The sequence below is a fragment of the Siniperca chuatsi genome, linkage group LG2 (genome assembly GCF_020085105.1).
Source record: "Siniperca chuatsi isolate FFG_IHB_CAS linkage group LG2, ASM2008510v1, whole genome shotgun sequence".
Lineage (NCBI taxonomy): Eukaryota > Metazoa > Chordata > Actinopteri > Centrarchiformes > Sinipercidae > Siniperca > Siniperca chuatsi.
The window spans coordinates 24053372-24070703 of record NC_058043.1 but is presented as its reverse complement, the minus strand read 5'-3'; the positions used below and the strand labels follow the sequence as shown (position 1 = coordinate 24070703).

The 17332-nt window shown below is 40.1% G+C and overlaps 1 protein-coding gene across 18 annotated transcripts in view; it reads right to left on the bottom strand.

Annotated features, from left to right (window-relative positions):
• The window catches only part of slc2a9l2 (solute carrier family 2 member 9, like 2), a 110523-nt gene that overhangs the window by 86050 nt on the left and 7141 nt on the right, over positions 1 to 17332 (bottom strand). For 6 of the 18 annotated variants that reach the window (XM_044167396.1, XM_044167405.1, XM_044167432.1 and 3 more), the window contains exons 2-3: positions 14706 to 14791; positions 9508 to 9609 (exon numbers count right to left, since the gene is read on the bottom strand). In XM_044167396.1, the coding sequence (XP_044023331.1) occupies positions 9508 to 9609; positions 14706 to 14774 (171 nt within the window). In that variant the 5' untranslated portion in view covers positions 14775 to 14791. Of the gene's footprint in view, positions 1 to 3040; positions 3063 to 9507; positions 9610 to 14705; positions 14792 to 15106; positions 15721 to 17332 lie in introns of those variants that run through there. The other 12 variants (XM_044167442.1, XM_044167458.1, XM_044167474.1 and 9 more) reach the window with 6 other exon arrangements.

Here is a 17332-nt window from a genome sequence, read left to right as displayed (position 1 = left end):
TGACTCTGATTTATTTATACGAGTGTTGGAAAGGGGTCCAGACTTAATCTCTGGCCTGACCTTGTCTCTGACCCTCTACTTCAACTGGCGAGCCAAGCCGAGGAGAGATTGACAGCTGATGACCCCAGCCTGGGTGGATTGACCTGCGCATCAAACGAAAGGGCCCACAAATTTTACAGGTAAGCAGAAACCATTTTTCTTCTACAAATTCTGAATGTCAAGTGCAGGACTTCTGCCCAGGTGAGAAGAATCAGATTATCTTCTTTTCTCTAAACAATCTAGTTAAAATATAGAATAAAGTTAAAAGCATGAAAATTGATGTAAAGCATGAAAATGAATACATTTTTTATTAATTAAAAACAACACTTTGTGTGAACTATACTGAAACTAAACTAATCACTGGCAGGATGGAGTTGGATGTAGATTTATGTTAAATGTGTGTTTAAGTGTCTAGATGTCAAGTATAAATTAGGAAACCATGGTGCGGAAGAATGGATGAGATACTACTGAATGTCTGTATTGCATGTTGGCTTGTTGGATATTTGCTGGGGGCATGATCTGGCTATCACTACAAGCATCAATGCATACTAAAAATAATTAAATAGGCAAAACAGCTGATAATAGTGTGAATACAGAATAATAGACACCTCCACCAGCGAGTGGCGTGGTGCCAAACTGTCAGATATAAATCATTTTTTTGGCCCACTGAAGGAAAGGGGGGGCAGTGCACCTGTGCGAGGGCAGAAGGAGAAAACAGTCTGTGTGTGTGTAGGGCAGAGGTAGGCTGAGTGAGAAAGGAAAAAAGGAGAAGTGCATCAGTTGAGGCTTGTGTAGATTGTCCGACATTTGTGTGTTAGTCATAAAAATTGGAGGTTTATTGTATTTTTATCTTAAAACTTGGATGTTTTATTGTGTGTTTGTCATAACAACCCTGAGTTAAGACCAGGAGGCAGAGTTGCAGTCCATCAAAAGTTAACAGAAGAGGAGTTATACAAACCTGAACAAAATTACCACAGCTGAAATAGCACAACAAAGGAGAATTAAATGTGGACTCTTAAACATCAGATCTCTGTCATATAAAGCTGTACTAGTAAACGATTTAATATCAGAGTATCATATTGAATTATTTTGTCTTACTGAAACCTGGCTGGGTCATGAAGAATATGTTAGCCTAAATTAATCCACTCCGCCCAGTCGAATTAATAATCACATTCCTTGAGGTACTGGCCAAGGAGGTGGAGTTGCTAGCCATCTTCAACTCAAGCCTATTGATCAACCCTAAACCTAAACTAAATTATAACTCATTCGAAAGCCTTGTTATTAGTCTTTAACACCCAACCTGGAAAACACGATAATTCTATTTGTTATAGTGTACCATGCTCCTGGTCCTTATTCTGAATTTTTATCTGAATTCTCAAAGTTTTTAATCAAGTTTACTCCTTAAAACAGATAAAGTAATTATTATAGGTGATTTCAATATTCATGTGGACATTAAAAATGATAGCCTTAGTACTGTGTTTACCTTATTACTAAATGTGATTTGCTTTTTTCAGAGTGTACATACACCCACTCACTGTTTTAACCACGCCCTCGACCTTGTTCTGGTATATGGCATTTAAATTGAACATTTAATAGCCTTTCCACAGAATCCTTCATTATTGGACCATTATTTAATAACTTTTAAACTCCTATTACTGGACTACACGCCATTAGGCAAAAACTCCTACTATGTCTATCTGATAGTGCTGTAGCTAAATTTAAGGAAGCGAGCCTATCTGTATTTATTTCAATGCTATGTCTCAGTATAACAGAGGACTCTTATGCTAATTTCAGCCCCTCCCAAATTGACCATCTTGTTGATAGTGCTGCAGAACAACACTCAATTCTATCACGCCTCTAAAATAGAAGATAATAAAATAAAGAAGGTTAGCTCCATGGTATAACCCTCAAACCTACAAATTAAAGAAAACATCGCAAAAACTTGAAAGGAAATGGCATTCCAACAATCTGGAAGAATCTCATTAAGCCTGGCAAGATAGTCTTAAAATATATATGAAAGCCCTCAATAATGCCAGAGCAGCCTACTACTCATCATTAATAGAGGAAAATAAAAACAATCCCAGGTTTCTTTTCAGTACTGTAGCCAGGCTGACAGAGAGTCATCGCTCTATTGAGCCATGTATTCCTATAGCCCTCAGTAGTAACGACTTCATGAGCTTCATTAATGATAAAATATTAACAATTAGAGAAAAAATTCATCACGTTCTGCCCTCAACCGGTACTGATATATGTTCAAATACAGGAACCTTAGAAACAGCTGTAAAATCTGATATATGTTTGGACTGCTTTTTCCTGTTGACCTTCTTCAACTAACTTCAGCAATCTCTAGAATGCTGAAAGAAGTTTTACCTTTAGTTAGCACCCCTTTACTGGATATGATCAATCTGTCTTTATTAAAAGGCTTTTAAAATAGGTATAATTAAACCTCTTCTTAAAAAGCACACTCTTGATCCAGGGGTTTTAGCTAACTATATACCTATATCTAACCAAGTGGGAGAGAAGGAAAAAAAGCTGGAGCTGGAAGAACAGAAACAGCCCACTGCTCCACAGAGGCCAGTCAAGTCCCCACCATACTCCCCTGCAAAGAAGCTGGTCACAGAGGGACAATTTCCATCATCAATGAGAAGAAATGAAAATGAGGAGCAAGAGATATCAGGAGAGCTGCAAGGAAAGTTCACACTGACACTAAAACAAACAAGTGAAAGAGGGGGAGACACACAGCAGCAGGCTGAAGCTGAGGCCATGGAGGAAAACAGTAAAGCAGAAATAGAAGAAAATGATGAGCTGAGCATGTGCACACTAGAAACCTCTTCTGAGGAGGAAGTGTTTGTCAGGGGAAACTACATACTATCACAAGCCAAGCTTCGCTTGAAGAGGACAGTGATCAGCAGGAGAAAATCACAAACAACCTCAAGTGAGGACACGCCTACTGGGAGAGACAGAAGAATGTATCAACAAATAGCAGAAAGAAGGTACTCACCAGGCCTCAAGGACAGAATGAACTACAAGGCAAAAGAGAACAGTGGAAAAGTCTTCAGCAGAGAGAGACAAACACAAACAAACAATAACAATAACTCAAAAAATTGGACCCTGCTGCCAAAGACACCAAGGGAGCAGCCAGAATTAAGTGGAGACAGACTGGAAAGAAGCCAATCAGCAGATAACATCCAAAGGGAGACACAGAGAACACCAACAAAAAAATCCATCTCACTGTAAGTACCTACTGGCACTGAGAGAAGAAGAAGAGAGACTCAACGCTGAATGGAAAAAAAGTCCAGGGAGATGTGGACAAGATGACAGCAAACAGTCAGCAAAAAATGAGAGTGCAGCTTAATGGTATAATGACAACAGAGGATGCTGCGGCCACAACAACTGGAGCACATAAACAGATGAATATCAGAATACAACAGCTGAGCGAAATGGGAACATGAACAGAAAGAATACAGCTGTGAAGTGGCAAAAGAGTTGGGGGAGCCAGATACAAATAACCATGGACAACAAAGAGCATGCTGCCAGTGGGCGTAGACACTAAACTTATGTGCCCCATAATAACCAAAGCAAAAGGGCAGCACCAATATGTGCCATGGTCATTTATGGATATGCTCGGGCTGGCACTGTGGTAGTCCCAGATCTCACTGAAGGGGCAAAAAATTGCACTTTACTGCACTAAAGGAAAGCACAGCAGGAGTAACATTGGCCCTGGGTGACATCAAAGCATTGCTTGTGCATGTGAACACAGCTAACGGCATGGGCTTTGGTGGACACCGCAATGTAGTATGGGCTGAACTACAAAAGCAGTATCCAGAGAAAATGGACCCCTCCGGGCTGGATGGAGAAAAGATAAAAGACAGTGAATGCCCATTTAAATTTCTACATATATTTAAGATGAAATGGAGAGATGAAACAGGAAGGGCTTGGAACCTAAAAAATTTTGGGTTATAAGTAAAAATTTGGTTGCGTATATCATCCCCAATCACAAGGAACAGTCAAACAAGCTAATGGTACACTTAAGGCAAAATTAGCTAAAATAATGGCAAATAGTAATGGTAAGTGCTAAATTGGATAGAAATCTGCCACTAGCACTAATGTCTATGAGGTCAGAGAAAATGGACCCCTCCAGGCTGTATGGAAGTTTCTACATGTATTTCAGAGGAAATGGTGAGATGAAACAGGACGTGCTTGGAATGCCACACAAAGTCTGGTTCAGGTGATGGAGAAAAAGGTTATGCCACAAGAAGTAATCAGAGCTCCCCCTCTCCAGTTCATCAGTCAAGACTATAGGCTTCTCTAGGACAGTACAAGTACAAGGAAAAACTATTGTTGCACTTCTGTTGTATTCAGACAGCCCGCCAACCAATTTATTAAGAAGAGACATTTTATGCCCTTTAAAGGCCAGCATCATGTGCACACAAGACGGTCTCTACTTAGACTTTCCTACAAGTCCATCAGCAGGAATGATGCCAGTACAGACACAGCAAGAAGCCAATAATCACATCCAGCCCGCTGTGTACTGGCTACAATTGATGCCAAGATCAACACTGCTACATGAGTGGCAGACATGGAAGATATGGGTAGAAACCCAGGTGGAAGAAGCTGTCAAGCCCCAACTACCCAGCTCCACTGCACACTCATGTATGATGAACAGCAGAAACATGTGGACTACGACAAATACTGAGAAGAGCTGGTGAACAGAAGGCTTTGTTATGTGGTCAGTCAAGAATATATATATATATATATATATATATATAAAAACTTTGTCCTTCACCCTCCGCGGGTGGTCTCATCCTTCGAGCTCGGGTCCACTACCAGAGGCCTGGGAGCTTGAGGGTTCTGCGCAGTATCTTTGCTGTTCCTAGTACTGCACTTTTCTGGACTGAGATGTCTGGTGTTCTTCCAGGGATCTGCTGTAGCCACTCCTCTAGTTTGGGGGTCACTGCCCCGAGTGCTCCGATGACCACGGGCACCACTGTCGCCTTCACCTTCCAGGCCTTCTCCAGCTCTTCTCTGAGCCCTTGGTATTTCTCTAGTTTCTCATGTTCCTTTTTCCTGATGTTGCCATCACTTGGTATTGCCACGTCGACCACAACGGTTTGTCCACCACCACGATGTCTGGTTGGTTCGCCATTACCATTCTGTCAGTCTGAATCTGGAAGTCCCACAGGATCTTGGCTCGGTCATTCTCTACCACCTTTAGAAGTGTTTCCCACTTTGACCTCAGGGTTTCCAGTCCATACTCTGTGCAGATGTTCCTGTACACTATACCAGCCACTTGGTTATGGCGCTCCATGTATGCTTTCCCTGCCAGCATCTTACACCCTGCAGTTATGTGCTGGATTGTCTCATGGGCCTCTTTGCACAGCCTAAACCTTGGGTCTTGTCTGGTATGGTAGATCTGGGCCTCTATTGCTCTAGTGCTCAGGGTCTGCTCCTGTGCAGCCATGATGAGTGCCTCTGTGCTGTCCTTCAGTCCGGCCCGCTTTAGCCATTAGTAGGATTTCTTGATATTAGCCACTTCAGTTATGTTCCGGTGGTACATCCCGTGTAGGGGTTTGTCCTCCCATTATGGTTCCTCCTCCAGCATCTCTTCCTCTGTTTCCCATTGCCTGAGACATTCACTGAGCACGTCATCTGTTGGGGCCTTATCTTTGATGTACTTGTGGATCTTGGATGTTTCATCCTCTCACACTCACTAGTCCACGGCCGCCTTCCTTACGGCTAGCGTACAGTCTCAGGGTGCTGGATTTGGGATGGAACCCTCCATGCATGGTGAGGAGCTTTCGTGTCTTAACGTCTGTGGTCTGTATCTCTTCCTTTGGCCACCTTATTATTCCTGCAGGGAATCTGATCACTGGCAGGGAGTAGCTGTTTATTGCCTGGGACTTGTTCTTGCCATTGGCTTCTTAGGACTTGCCTTACTCATTGGAGGTATTTGGCAGTTGCTGTTTTCCTTGATACCTCTTCGAGTTTGCCATTTGCCTGTGGTATTCCAAGGTACTTGTAACCATCCTCAATGTCTGCTATTGTTCCTTCTGGGAGTGAGACCCCTTCTGTGTGGACTACCTTCCCTCTCTTTGTCACCATTCGACTACACTTCCTTAAGCCCGAATGACATCCCAATGTCAGTGCTGTAGATCCTGGTGGTGTGGATCAGTGAGTCGATGTCCCGCTCGCTCTTAGTGTATAGCTTGATGTCATCCATGTAGAGGAGGTGACTGATGGTGGCCCCATTCCTGAGTCGGTATCCATAGTCAGTCTTGTTGATTATTTGGCTGAGGGGGTTCAGACCTATGCAGAACAGCAGTGGGGACAGAGCATCTCCTTGGTATATGCCACATTTGATGGACACTTGTGCAAGTTGGCCTCAAGGGTGGTTTTCCACAACCTCATCGAGATTGCAATGAAGTCTCTTAGAGTCCTGTTGATGTTGTACATCTCCAAGCATTCAGTGATCCATGTGTGTGGCATTGAGTCATATGCTTTCTTGTAATCAATCCAGGCAGTGCGCAGGTTGGTGTGTCGGGTTCTACAGTCTTGGGCGACTGTTCTGTCAACCAGGAGTTGGTGTTTGGCTCCTCTGGTTTCTTTGCCAATGCCCTTCTGTGCTTTGCTCATGTATTGATCCATGTGCCCACTTATCTTAGCCGCGATGATGCCTGACATGAGCTTCCATGTTGTGGAGAGACAGGTCATTGGCCGTTGGATGGGACTGTACCCTTTAAGGGATCCTTCAGGATCAGGATTGTACGCCCTTTGGTAAGCCATTCAGGGTGCGTCCCATCCCTTAGCAGCTGGTTCATTTGTGCTGCTAGGCGTTCGTGGAGTGCAGTGAGCTTCTTTAGCCAGTAGGTGTGGATCCTGTCAGGGCCCGGTGCTGTCCAGTTTTTCATACCTGAGACTCTTTCTTGGATGTCTGCCACTGTGATGGTAACTGGATTCTGTTCAGGGAGGTTGCTGTGGTCACTGTGGTTGTGCCACTGTGCATCGCTGTTGTGTGATGCTTCCCTCTCCCATATACTTTTCCAGTACTGTTCAGTTTCCAGCCTTGGTGGGTCTGCTCTGATGTTATTACCCTGCCATTGAGCATACACCTTCACAGGTTGACTTGCAAACAGCCGCTTCATTATCTCTTGTTAGGCTTGGAGCCTTTGTTTGGCAGTTTCGAGTGCTTCAGGTATGGGCATCTGGTTGTACCTCTTGGGTACTTGTTTTTTCATTGCACCTCTCTTGGCCTCCTCAGTTGGCTCACTTCTCTCCGTGCCTCCTTGATTTTAGCCTCCAGCCTTCGTTTCCACGGTGGGTATTGTTTCTCATGGCTCCCACGGTTCCTCTTATAGCCAAACATCTCGAGGATCACTGCTGCTGAGGTGTATATCAGCTCATTGGTTTCGGTGATGGTTGTGGTAGGGATAGCTAACTCAATGCTGCATTCACATCTTCTAGGAGACTTTCTGATGGTACCTCACTTAACCATTGTAATTGGCATCGGGGTTGCCTTGCATTCATTCTCGCCATGATCTTATCTTTCAGGTCAGCGTGATTGCACTTGTTGGGGCTTTGTACCCTGGCGTCCTGGCTGTAGCATTTGTGTTGTATCTCGTCAATCTCAAGCTGTGATAGCTGGAACACTGAGCTACTAGTTGGGACCCACACTGGATGATGGTCATTGCTCAATGCGCCCCGAGGGGGATTTGAATCCGGATCCCTGTGTGAAAGTCCTGTGACTTACCAGTTCTGTTACCGTGACTGAGGACCGTAACAGCAGCTCAAATCAAGCAGAATTAAGATAGAGCAGGCCGTTAAGTTGATAGGTTAACTTGTTAGCAAACAGTTGCTTATTGGATACACATCCAGCAGTTATGTAGCAACATTATCATTTATTTGGAGTTGTGTTTCTGGCCACCTGTTAAGTGTAAGTCACTGTCTTTTAGCTCTGTTTTGGGTCTCTACCAACTCCTGAGTGAAATGTCAGTCTCTTTTTAGCTGCTAAATGCTCCGCTATGTTCACCAGCTAGTCACTAACTGTGTCTTCCTGTAAACAGTAAATTTACAGACTGGACAGCTAAACAATGAGCTGAAACACTGTAAAGCACCGTAAAGCTGTGGGGAGCTGCAGATTCGCATGATAATTCTCTGTAGGTTCATCACTACAAGCGACCACTTTCACATTGTCACATTGTTTTTACATTTTCATTATAAAAATAGCAATATAGCAGCTTTAGGATTTGAAACCATGTTTTCAGGGACTACAAAAAAAATACAACATTTCCATATTCCATAAACATGATAAATCCAAACTGCCCACTGTTCTTAAATGTTTGCAAAAATATTTACCCTGGACATACCACAACATTTATGGAACATTTAATATTTATGGAACCTTTACTCCTTTTTATATTATTGCATTACTGCTTGTGTTTATACTCAAAATTACTATACTGTATCAATCAGAACTTCAGATAGAAGCAGTGAGATAAAAGAGGCTGAAATCCATGTTCTGCATTTCCTGCAACATTTCGTATACTTTGTATTGGCAACTGCAGAGCTGAGGGTTATAAAGTTTGACTACTAATTAAATGACCTGTGGGGTATCTAATTAACTCTAGACAAACAGGAGGCTAGATTGAAAAGTATGACCTCAGAAAATGCTGTTTCTTATTCAAAAGTGGCCCAGCACAACTGGACAGCTACATAAAAATTCTGTTTCACCAGTCAAAAAGGATTTATAGACGGTGAAAATGTCTAGTCCAGTCCAAGCAGTGCTAAATACTCATTATTGTTATTGTATTACTGTTGATGTCTTTTTTTCCAACACATATTCACTTTAATTCACAAAAACACTGAAATGAATCAAACTCCAGAATTGTGTTTGTAAAAAAAGAAAAAAAAACTTTTTTAAGTGATTATGATGCGCCTTTTAAGATCAAAAGTTCTCAATTGTGTCTGTATGCATGTAGGATGAAAGTCATATTGAATAACAAGTGTTACAATTAATGAGCTATATCCAATTATAGAATATGAACTAGCTATATCTAACTGATGGGTGGGCCATTTAATCTAAAAAAAGAGCCCTTGGTTACGTGTTTTGTATGTTTTTAATAGAACTGAAGTTGTTTCTGTTGAATGTGTGTTCAAAAACTGCTAATGCTTTGCATATTGTACATCATACATTGTGGTAAGCAACCAGAAGATTTTTTTGCCCAAAACACAATGCCCAGTGATTAAATTACAAATAATAGAAAGCTCTACGACAAGGAATATACTCTGTAATGGGGTTTAGTATAATGCTGACAGTGTCTATAAACTTGTGAATGTGTGCATTTTTGGTTCTGAAGCACCATCTAAATTAATGTTTATTGATTTCTAGTAGTGCTAACAAAATGAGAGAAATCAATGATGGATCTCCACAAGCAAACCTACAGAACAAGGCTACCTAACAGTTTGACTCACCAAAGCAGGAGCGTTGACCACAGAGAGGTTGTAGCCGTAAATGAAAGATGACCCCAGGGCACCGAAGAAGGCTGTGCTCAACAGACAGGCTGTGACTGGCTGCTAATGAAAGAGCAAACATAACACATAGGTTCATACTAGTCTTACAAACATGAACATGTTAGAGGCCTTGTCAGTGGCAGTCACATGGCTGTTGATCAACGACAAGGTCGGACCAAAACCGAGGGAATTCAGCAGAGGACGTTTCATATAGGACAAGGTAGACCCACGAGCACTTAATTAAACCCCATAATACAAAAGAGCCAGGAAGAACAAAAAAAAAATTGAATGGAGATTTTGCTACTCAGAGAGCCTCACCACTTGAGGGGCTAAATCATAAAGTTTGTCCTACGAGTGGCACAACAGAAAAGGCCACAATGTCATGAAATTCAAGCCATTCATTCACACCCTTTGGGAGAATGAACGTGCTGAAATTTCATGCCACTGTGCCAATTAGATTATGAGATATCCTGTGTGCAAAGTTGACATTTAGGGCAGAAGATGGTGCGGAGTATTAATGGAACGGATTCATACTCTGGGGACCATGAATGGGCTGTGATTTTCATGGCAATTTTTCCATTTGATTTTCATATAACTTGTACATGGGTTGAAAATGCGGCCTGATATGACAAAATAAAGGTTAAGAGATGACCAGAAACACTGGAATCATCCTCTGGGGACTATGGATATCCATAATATCCAAATTCCATGGCAATATGGTGATTGTGATCCCCTCACCTTTCCTCTGACCAGTAAAATCCTGCAAAACTAATGACATTCCCAGCAGCCTCAGCTATACTTTGAATTTGCACTTACTGGGTCATGGTAGCATGCTAATATGCTAAAATAAGATGGTGACCATGGTAAACATTATACCCATTTAAAATCAGCATGTTAGCTTTGTCACTGTGAACATGTTAGCATGCTGACAATAGCATTTATCTCAAACCGCTGCTGTGCCTAAGTATAACCTCACAGATCAACTAGCATGGCTGTAGTTTTGTTATACTATATTTGTATAATGTTAAAAATTCTAAATAATGCTGATGAGTTCACAGATTTTCTTTTTTTGGAAAGGATGGTGGGTTGGGGCTAAGACTATAGGTGGAAAAGATGAAGGCAAAGATGAAGATGAAGGCAAACTGTGGAAAAGAGGTGAAGAGGCGAGTGCAAGCAGGTTGGAACGGGTGGAGGTCAGGTGTGTTGTGTGATAAAAGAGTATCAGCAAGAATGAAAGGAAAAGTGTTCAAGACGGTGGTGAGACCAGCGATGTTGTACACCTTAGAGACAGTGGCGCTGAAGAAAAGACAAGAGGCAGAGCTGGAGGTAGCAGAGCTTAAAATGTTGAGGTTCTCTTTGGGAGTGACGAGGATGGACAGGATCAGAAATGAGTACATCAGAGGGACAGCTCATGTTAGATGTTTTGGAGATAAAGTCAGAGAGGCCAGATTGAGGTGGTTTGGACATATTCAGAGGAGACTGTGAATATATTGGTAGAAGGATGCTGAGGTTGGAGCTGCCAGGCAGGAGGTCTAGAGGAAGACCAAAGAGGAGATTTATGGATGTAGTGAGAGAGGACATGAAGTTAATTGGTGTGAGTGAAGAGGATGCAGAGGACAGGGTTAGATGGAGGCACATGATTCGCTGTGGCGACCCCTGAAAGGGAACAGCCGAAAGGAAAAGAAGAATGAATTGAGCACAACATGTTATCTGCTTGAATGTAGCCTAGTGAGGCAAAGCAAAAGAAGGTACAGTTCATTCACTCAAGTGTCTCCTTCTCCACTTATTAAAATGTGTGATAGGATGATACTGCAGCTATCAGCGATGTAAAGTAATTACATTTCATGTGCCGAAGAACTAAATTAGGCACTTATGCCTATGAGCAGGCTCTGTTCGGGAGTTTAGCATATGGCTTACGTTGTATAGCTGTTAAATTACTTTCTGGAAAAAAGAGAAGTCAAAGCAAAAGGAACCACATCTGAATGAAATGAGTTTAGCAGGTATTGATAACAAGGCTAAACAGCAAAAGCAGGAATGAATGTGAAGGTGGAAAAACATGGCTAATGTAAGTTCTTGTAGCAGGGTGTTTGTATTGATTTCTAACAGTGAGTAAACTTGGAAGCACCCCTGCCAACAGTTAGTGCATAGAAAGTAGTTGTGTGTTTTAAATCAATGTTGTTTCTGTCCATATATCATTATTCCATTTAAAAGGTAATAGCTCACTGATAATAGCATGCTTTCAATATGCACATATGATATGTGTCCCAGTAGAGCTCTGCCTCTGTAGAGTCTTCCTTTTCTATTTGCATATGTTACCACATAAACAGGAATATGCAACAGCATCTCCTGTTTTGCATGATAATTTATTTCCAAGAGTCGGCTTGAAGCGTTGATCTTACAGACTTTGAAAAATGCATGATTGTGTGCGTCAGGAGGTTAGAGCATCGCCAAGACTAAAGAGTTGTAGTTGCTATTCAAATGTGCCATTCTCAAAGGTGTACAATGAAGAACGAGCCACATGGTTAAAAAAAACAATACTGATATGGAAATCTGTACACACTGATTCCAAAACCGAGCACACAGATTGGTAAACTGAGCGCACGGTTAAGACATCTGTGCAACAACTGTAGAAGCTGCACATAATAGTATGACAATCAGCCAGTCAGAGCTGACTTTAAATTAGACACTATACAATTCCTTTTAATTATTCATGCACAAATGATTTGCCACAATACTCTTGCTGGCCTGTACTTAATCCTCACAGTATCTAATAGTAGTTTAAAAATGGCGTACACTGTAAAATTGTGATAATTGTACAGTTTTCCAATTTGTTTTGCTTGACTTAATAATCCACACACACACACACACATAGTAATAACAATATAATCATTTTTGCTCCCCTTATAGGATTCCATGCGTCATCCATGTGCTCAGTTTAGCAATCGTTTTGTAATCCCTGCACATAGCACTACTATGTGACCCTTGGGGGGTGCTCCGCAGCAGCCAAGAGGTTTAGGAGAGGAAAAAATCACTTTCTTGACTTGGAAACTACATGTTTATTAAAACAAGAGTTGCCAAATGGATATGACACACAGTTCATTTCTGAAAAGATTTCATCACTGGTGGTCATGTTGCTCTGCGAACAGTACTGACTACTGAAACTGTGCTTATTTGTAAGCTAAGAATGAGACTTAAAAGAAATTCCAAAAACAGTAAAGAACTTGTTGAAACCAACCAGTTGCACAGATAAATAATATCACCTATAATGATGCTGTCAATTATAACCATATTTTACACAAATGTCACTTTTTATTTGTTTTATTTATTTATTTTTTTACTTTACCTCACATCAGTTGATAAAAATAAATTCAAAAGAAAATATATTTTACTGTCTAATTTGTCTTCTACTGGCTGTTTTTATTTTCTTGGTCCTAGATCATGTTTAATCATTCAGTTTTGTTCCAGTTACAACCTTTTGGATTTTTCTCACAACATTTTCCATTTTCCTGATAATAAGTCTGTACGTATGTCCAGGGGGCTTATAGGGTGAATGTTTTTGTGGTGAGATATGAAGATACAACTAGGCATTTTAGACAAGCCCCTCTCATCATTATACAAGCAACATTGAAAAAAAAAAAAGTAAAATAAATGTACATAGATCAATTATCAAACATCTTCTAGAATGAATAAAATAACAAAAATAAAAAGCACCAGCAAACGATAAAAGGAAGAGTACAACAAATTCATGTTTAATTTATTTAATTTATTTTTATTAATTAATGGAGATAAAATGAATCAATTTACCAGTAAATTATTTAACTCGCTGTATTATTTATTCATGTATACAATTAGATTTTTCACCAGATATCAGATATCTTATTCATGACATTTTTCACCTCTAAGGCTCCTTTAGGGAGAGGAAATATGTCTCTCTCACACCTCACACTCACACATTGCTTACATGAGAGCAGTTTGTGCATCTATGCATTGTATTCATCACACTCCCACTGAGGAAGTAGGCAGGTATGTGAATATACCCCTGTTTAATAAATGCTTTTCAGCTTAGATTTTAATGTAAACGTTAATACAGCTTCATTGGGTGATTTTTTGAGTTACTGAAAAACAATAGTGAGCCTTTATTATCTCAGCTTCCCAATGTGAAAAAAATCACACGTGTGGAAAAGATTAAGATAACAATATAAGTCAAAGCATTGGGTACCACCTACACCAACATTAATACTGTTGAGTCAGCTCAATTGTGTGGCGAATAAGACGGGGCAGCAACGGAACAGATGAAGCTGTATGGAAATATCTCTGCTGGGACCTTGCTCAGTTGGCACAGCTCAAACCTGCAGCCCAGAATCGTACTTTGGAAGATTAGAAACCAACTGGCTGTGTTATCTTTGAGTAGAGGTTTATTGTTGCATAGTAGGAGGCTGTCAATAAAACAGGCATTGCCCGGGTGGCTGGATCAAAGCTATAACTCTGATGTTTGTATCTAGTAGTGAGGAAATGGGATCAAGTTAAGTGGTGTGCAGTTCACATTTTATGAAAAGTCATTATTAATAAACATTTATAGACACTACTGAACAAAACAATAAATAGTATTTCTTTGAAGTGATTTTCCACTATGATTTTTTGTGTGTACAGTATTAATAAATCATACTGTATTTGGTATATATTTCAGAGTACAAGATGTTTCAATGTGGATGCATACAAAAACAGATAATTCTACATATTAAATAATGTTTTAAGATAACCAGGACTGACTATAACTTTTCTCTTTCATTTTATAAAACTAAACATCAATCAAACATCTTTCTTTTTTTTTAAAAAGGAAAAGGTGATTGCTTTATTACATCATCAAGTTTTATTATTACTTAAATTGAATTTTGATGTGATTGTAGGGACTCTGTTTCAGCAGCAGGTCAAAGCCTCACAAAGCAACAGCAGGATTTTGGATAACAGCAAAGAAATGTGTGTTATGTGTAAATTACAAAGCTCATGTACATATTTACTGAAGTGCAGTACCCTCACAAATACCTCTTGTCCATACATATCATCGCAACTGGTTAATGTATGACATAACAGGCAAATAACAATAACATGTCAAACAGCCGTGACCTACATAGTGCTCTCAGTGACTTAATGACACTAACCTTTCCAGACTTCTTCCCAGAGTCGCTCATCTTCTGGTCAGCTGGGTCATCCTTCTGTGGTTTGTCCATGTTAACGTTTCAGCAACCTTAAATGAGACGGTCGTATCATATTAGACATCTAGCTCATTCAGAATACCCATAGGACGACACGACATGTTTCACAACAGAAAGGGGGAAGTGTAATTTATTATAGAAACTACTGAGTGAAGCATGTGCTGAAACGGAAATGACAGTGACTCAATGTGCTGACGTGCAATACAAACACGCACATACAGACAGTAGCACAAGAACACACAGGATTATAGATCAGAACTTGGTCACAAGTTTAGGATTTACCATAAGACAAAGGCAACAAAGTCAGTCAAATCAGTTTTCTAACATGCAAAAAAGCTTTGCCTTACCACCAGCAGAACCTTGACTACAGTTTGAAGCATTGGATTTTTACCCAATTTTTCAACGACAGGAAGAAACAACGGTCTGGGTTTGTACTGCACCACATTATAGGACTCCACAATGGTGGCCATGTGTAACAGACTGCAAATGAAAAGCCTGAGTCTGCCACCTAGTGGATATAAGAATAGTACCACTCAGAAATACTGGACAGTAGACATCATCAAAAAAAAAATGCAGAAATTGTATGAAATCTGGTGGTCTCCAAATTAGTGTAAATATATGCCTTAGGCAGAATTTTTGGTGCGGGGCATTGGACTGTGGGATGTATTTCAAGCTGGTAGTCTGTGTGTTGTGCCCATTGTGAACAAGTCTAATATTTTACTTCCACCTTCTAAACAAAAAGAAGACAACATCAAAGCATTTTACACATAACTGATAAGAGTCAGTGACATGTACTGCTAATTTCTTCTCCCACCACACAGTTAATAACATTTACTAGCATTCAGTCAGCTTCCAGAATGTAAATGAGTCCCTGATCAACAGGATTAAAAACCACAGCTGTGGAGTGAATTCATAAGATGACTGAAGACACATCAATAGTTATTGTCTAAGATTCCCTTACTACAAGTATTTGATTAAACCACTAAATTGATTTTGAGTCAGTAACTCCCATTACTAATCTGAATGTTTAAGTTATTAAAGCATTAAGTGCTATTTATTCCAATGCCAGTTCAAGCTGGATGATTTTTATTTTAGGTAGTATATCCCAAGCTTTTTGCAGCCTAAATTGCTGTAAAGTCACAGCCACATCAGTCAAACGTTTCAGTACATTAAAAACACATAAAACATTTCACAGTTCATATTTGTCCTCACTATTGAGGCTCCATAAACAAATTTAATATAGTTGACAACTGAGCAAACCATAAAACGGAGTTGAAAGCCCCTCAAAAACCTAGTAAGTGGACCTAGAGTTAGGATTTTTTGTTTTGTCAAATGTAATATACTGCACCTGTACCACACACGGTGTACAATAAGAATCCTATACTACAAGTGTGTTGCCTGTATTTACCTGTAGCAGATAAATATGTTCATTTAAGTGCACCAGAAGAGTCAGCGCTCTTGTCAGAGGAAATGCAGAGGAAACCTGTTCTGGTTGGTTATCAGGAATAGTGACTATGGATAGTGACTTTAAGATACCTCCCTCTCATCTCTGTGATCAGTCCATGACCGTGATGTTACTTTAAAGATGACCTCTCCATGCAAAGAGTCCCTGGCCTTGCATAGGGAATACAAAGAGACCTGTATACTTTTCTGTATATGTATATTGCTACTATTTAACTATTAAATTATTATTTTACAACCTAGAGGCTATTTCCAAGGTTTAAGTAGGTTAGTCTCAACAACTCATTGTTTAATGAATCCTTTTCTCTGTGCAGATAATGATTTGTTCTCCTGTCTTTCCTTTTTTGAAAGTATATTAAACTGTTTGCTGTATTATTACATGATGATGTCCAGCCAAATCACACCAAATGACATTCTGCTCAGTTCCAACCTCAATTAAACAGCCAACAAAGCAAAAAATAATAATTTAATAATTATAATAATAATTTAAAATCTATGTAATGAGCCATTCCAGCATGACAACAGTGATTCTGTACATCATAACTCTCAAATACTGTAGCACTGCAGGTTAGTGGCTTTTGTCACCTCCTTAAAGAAATACTCCACTGGAAATCTATCATTTGAAAGATGGCTCCCCATAACTTTTTAGCTTGCTCTTTAGGTAGAACAGCAGCTGTCGTCAGCTTGGAGTCACAGCAAAAACAATAAATCAAAATGTCCATCGAAACTTCATAATCCAACATAACAGCATAATCCAACGGTCCACTTTTGAACTTTTCAGAGCCACATTTCAAACCTCAAAAAGTAGATTTTTCGGTGGAGTACTCCTTCAATGGCACACTCCGTGATTTACACGTAAACAAAGGGGTCACCCCACCACCAAAACTCCAAACACAAGACTGGAAACTGCCAACACTCTCAAACTGATGAACAGCTCCTTTGATTCATGAACTAACACAAGACTAAATCCATTGTTGTCTGATGCTGTTGGAGGTTTCTTACATTAGTAATGTTTGTACAGAAGTAAAAAGGCCTAAAATTTGATGTGTAATCAGTTGAGAAGTGAACAAAATTGCATCTTTCCATCTATAACTCTTTAATTATATATGTGA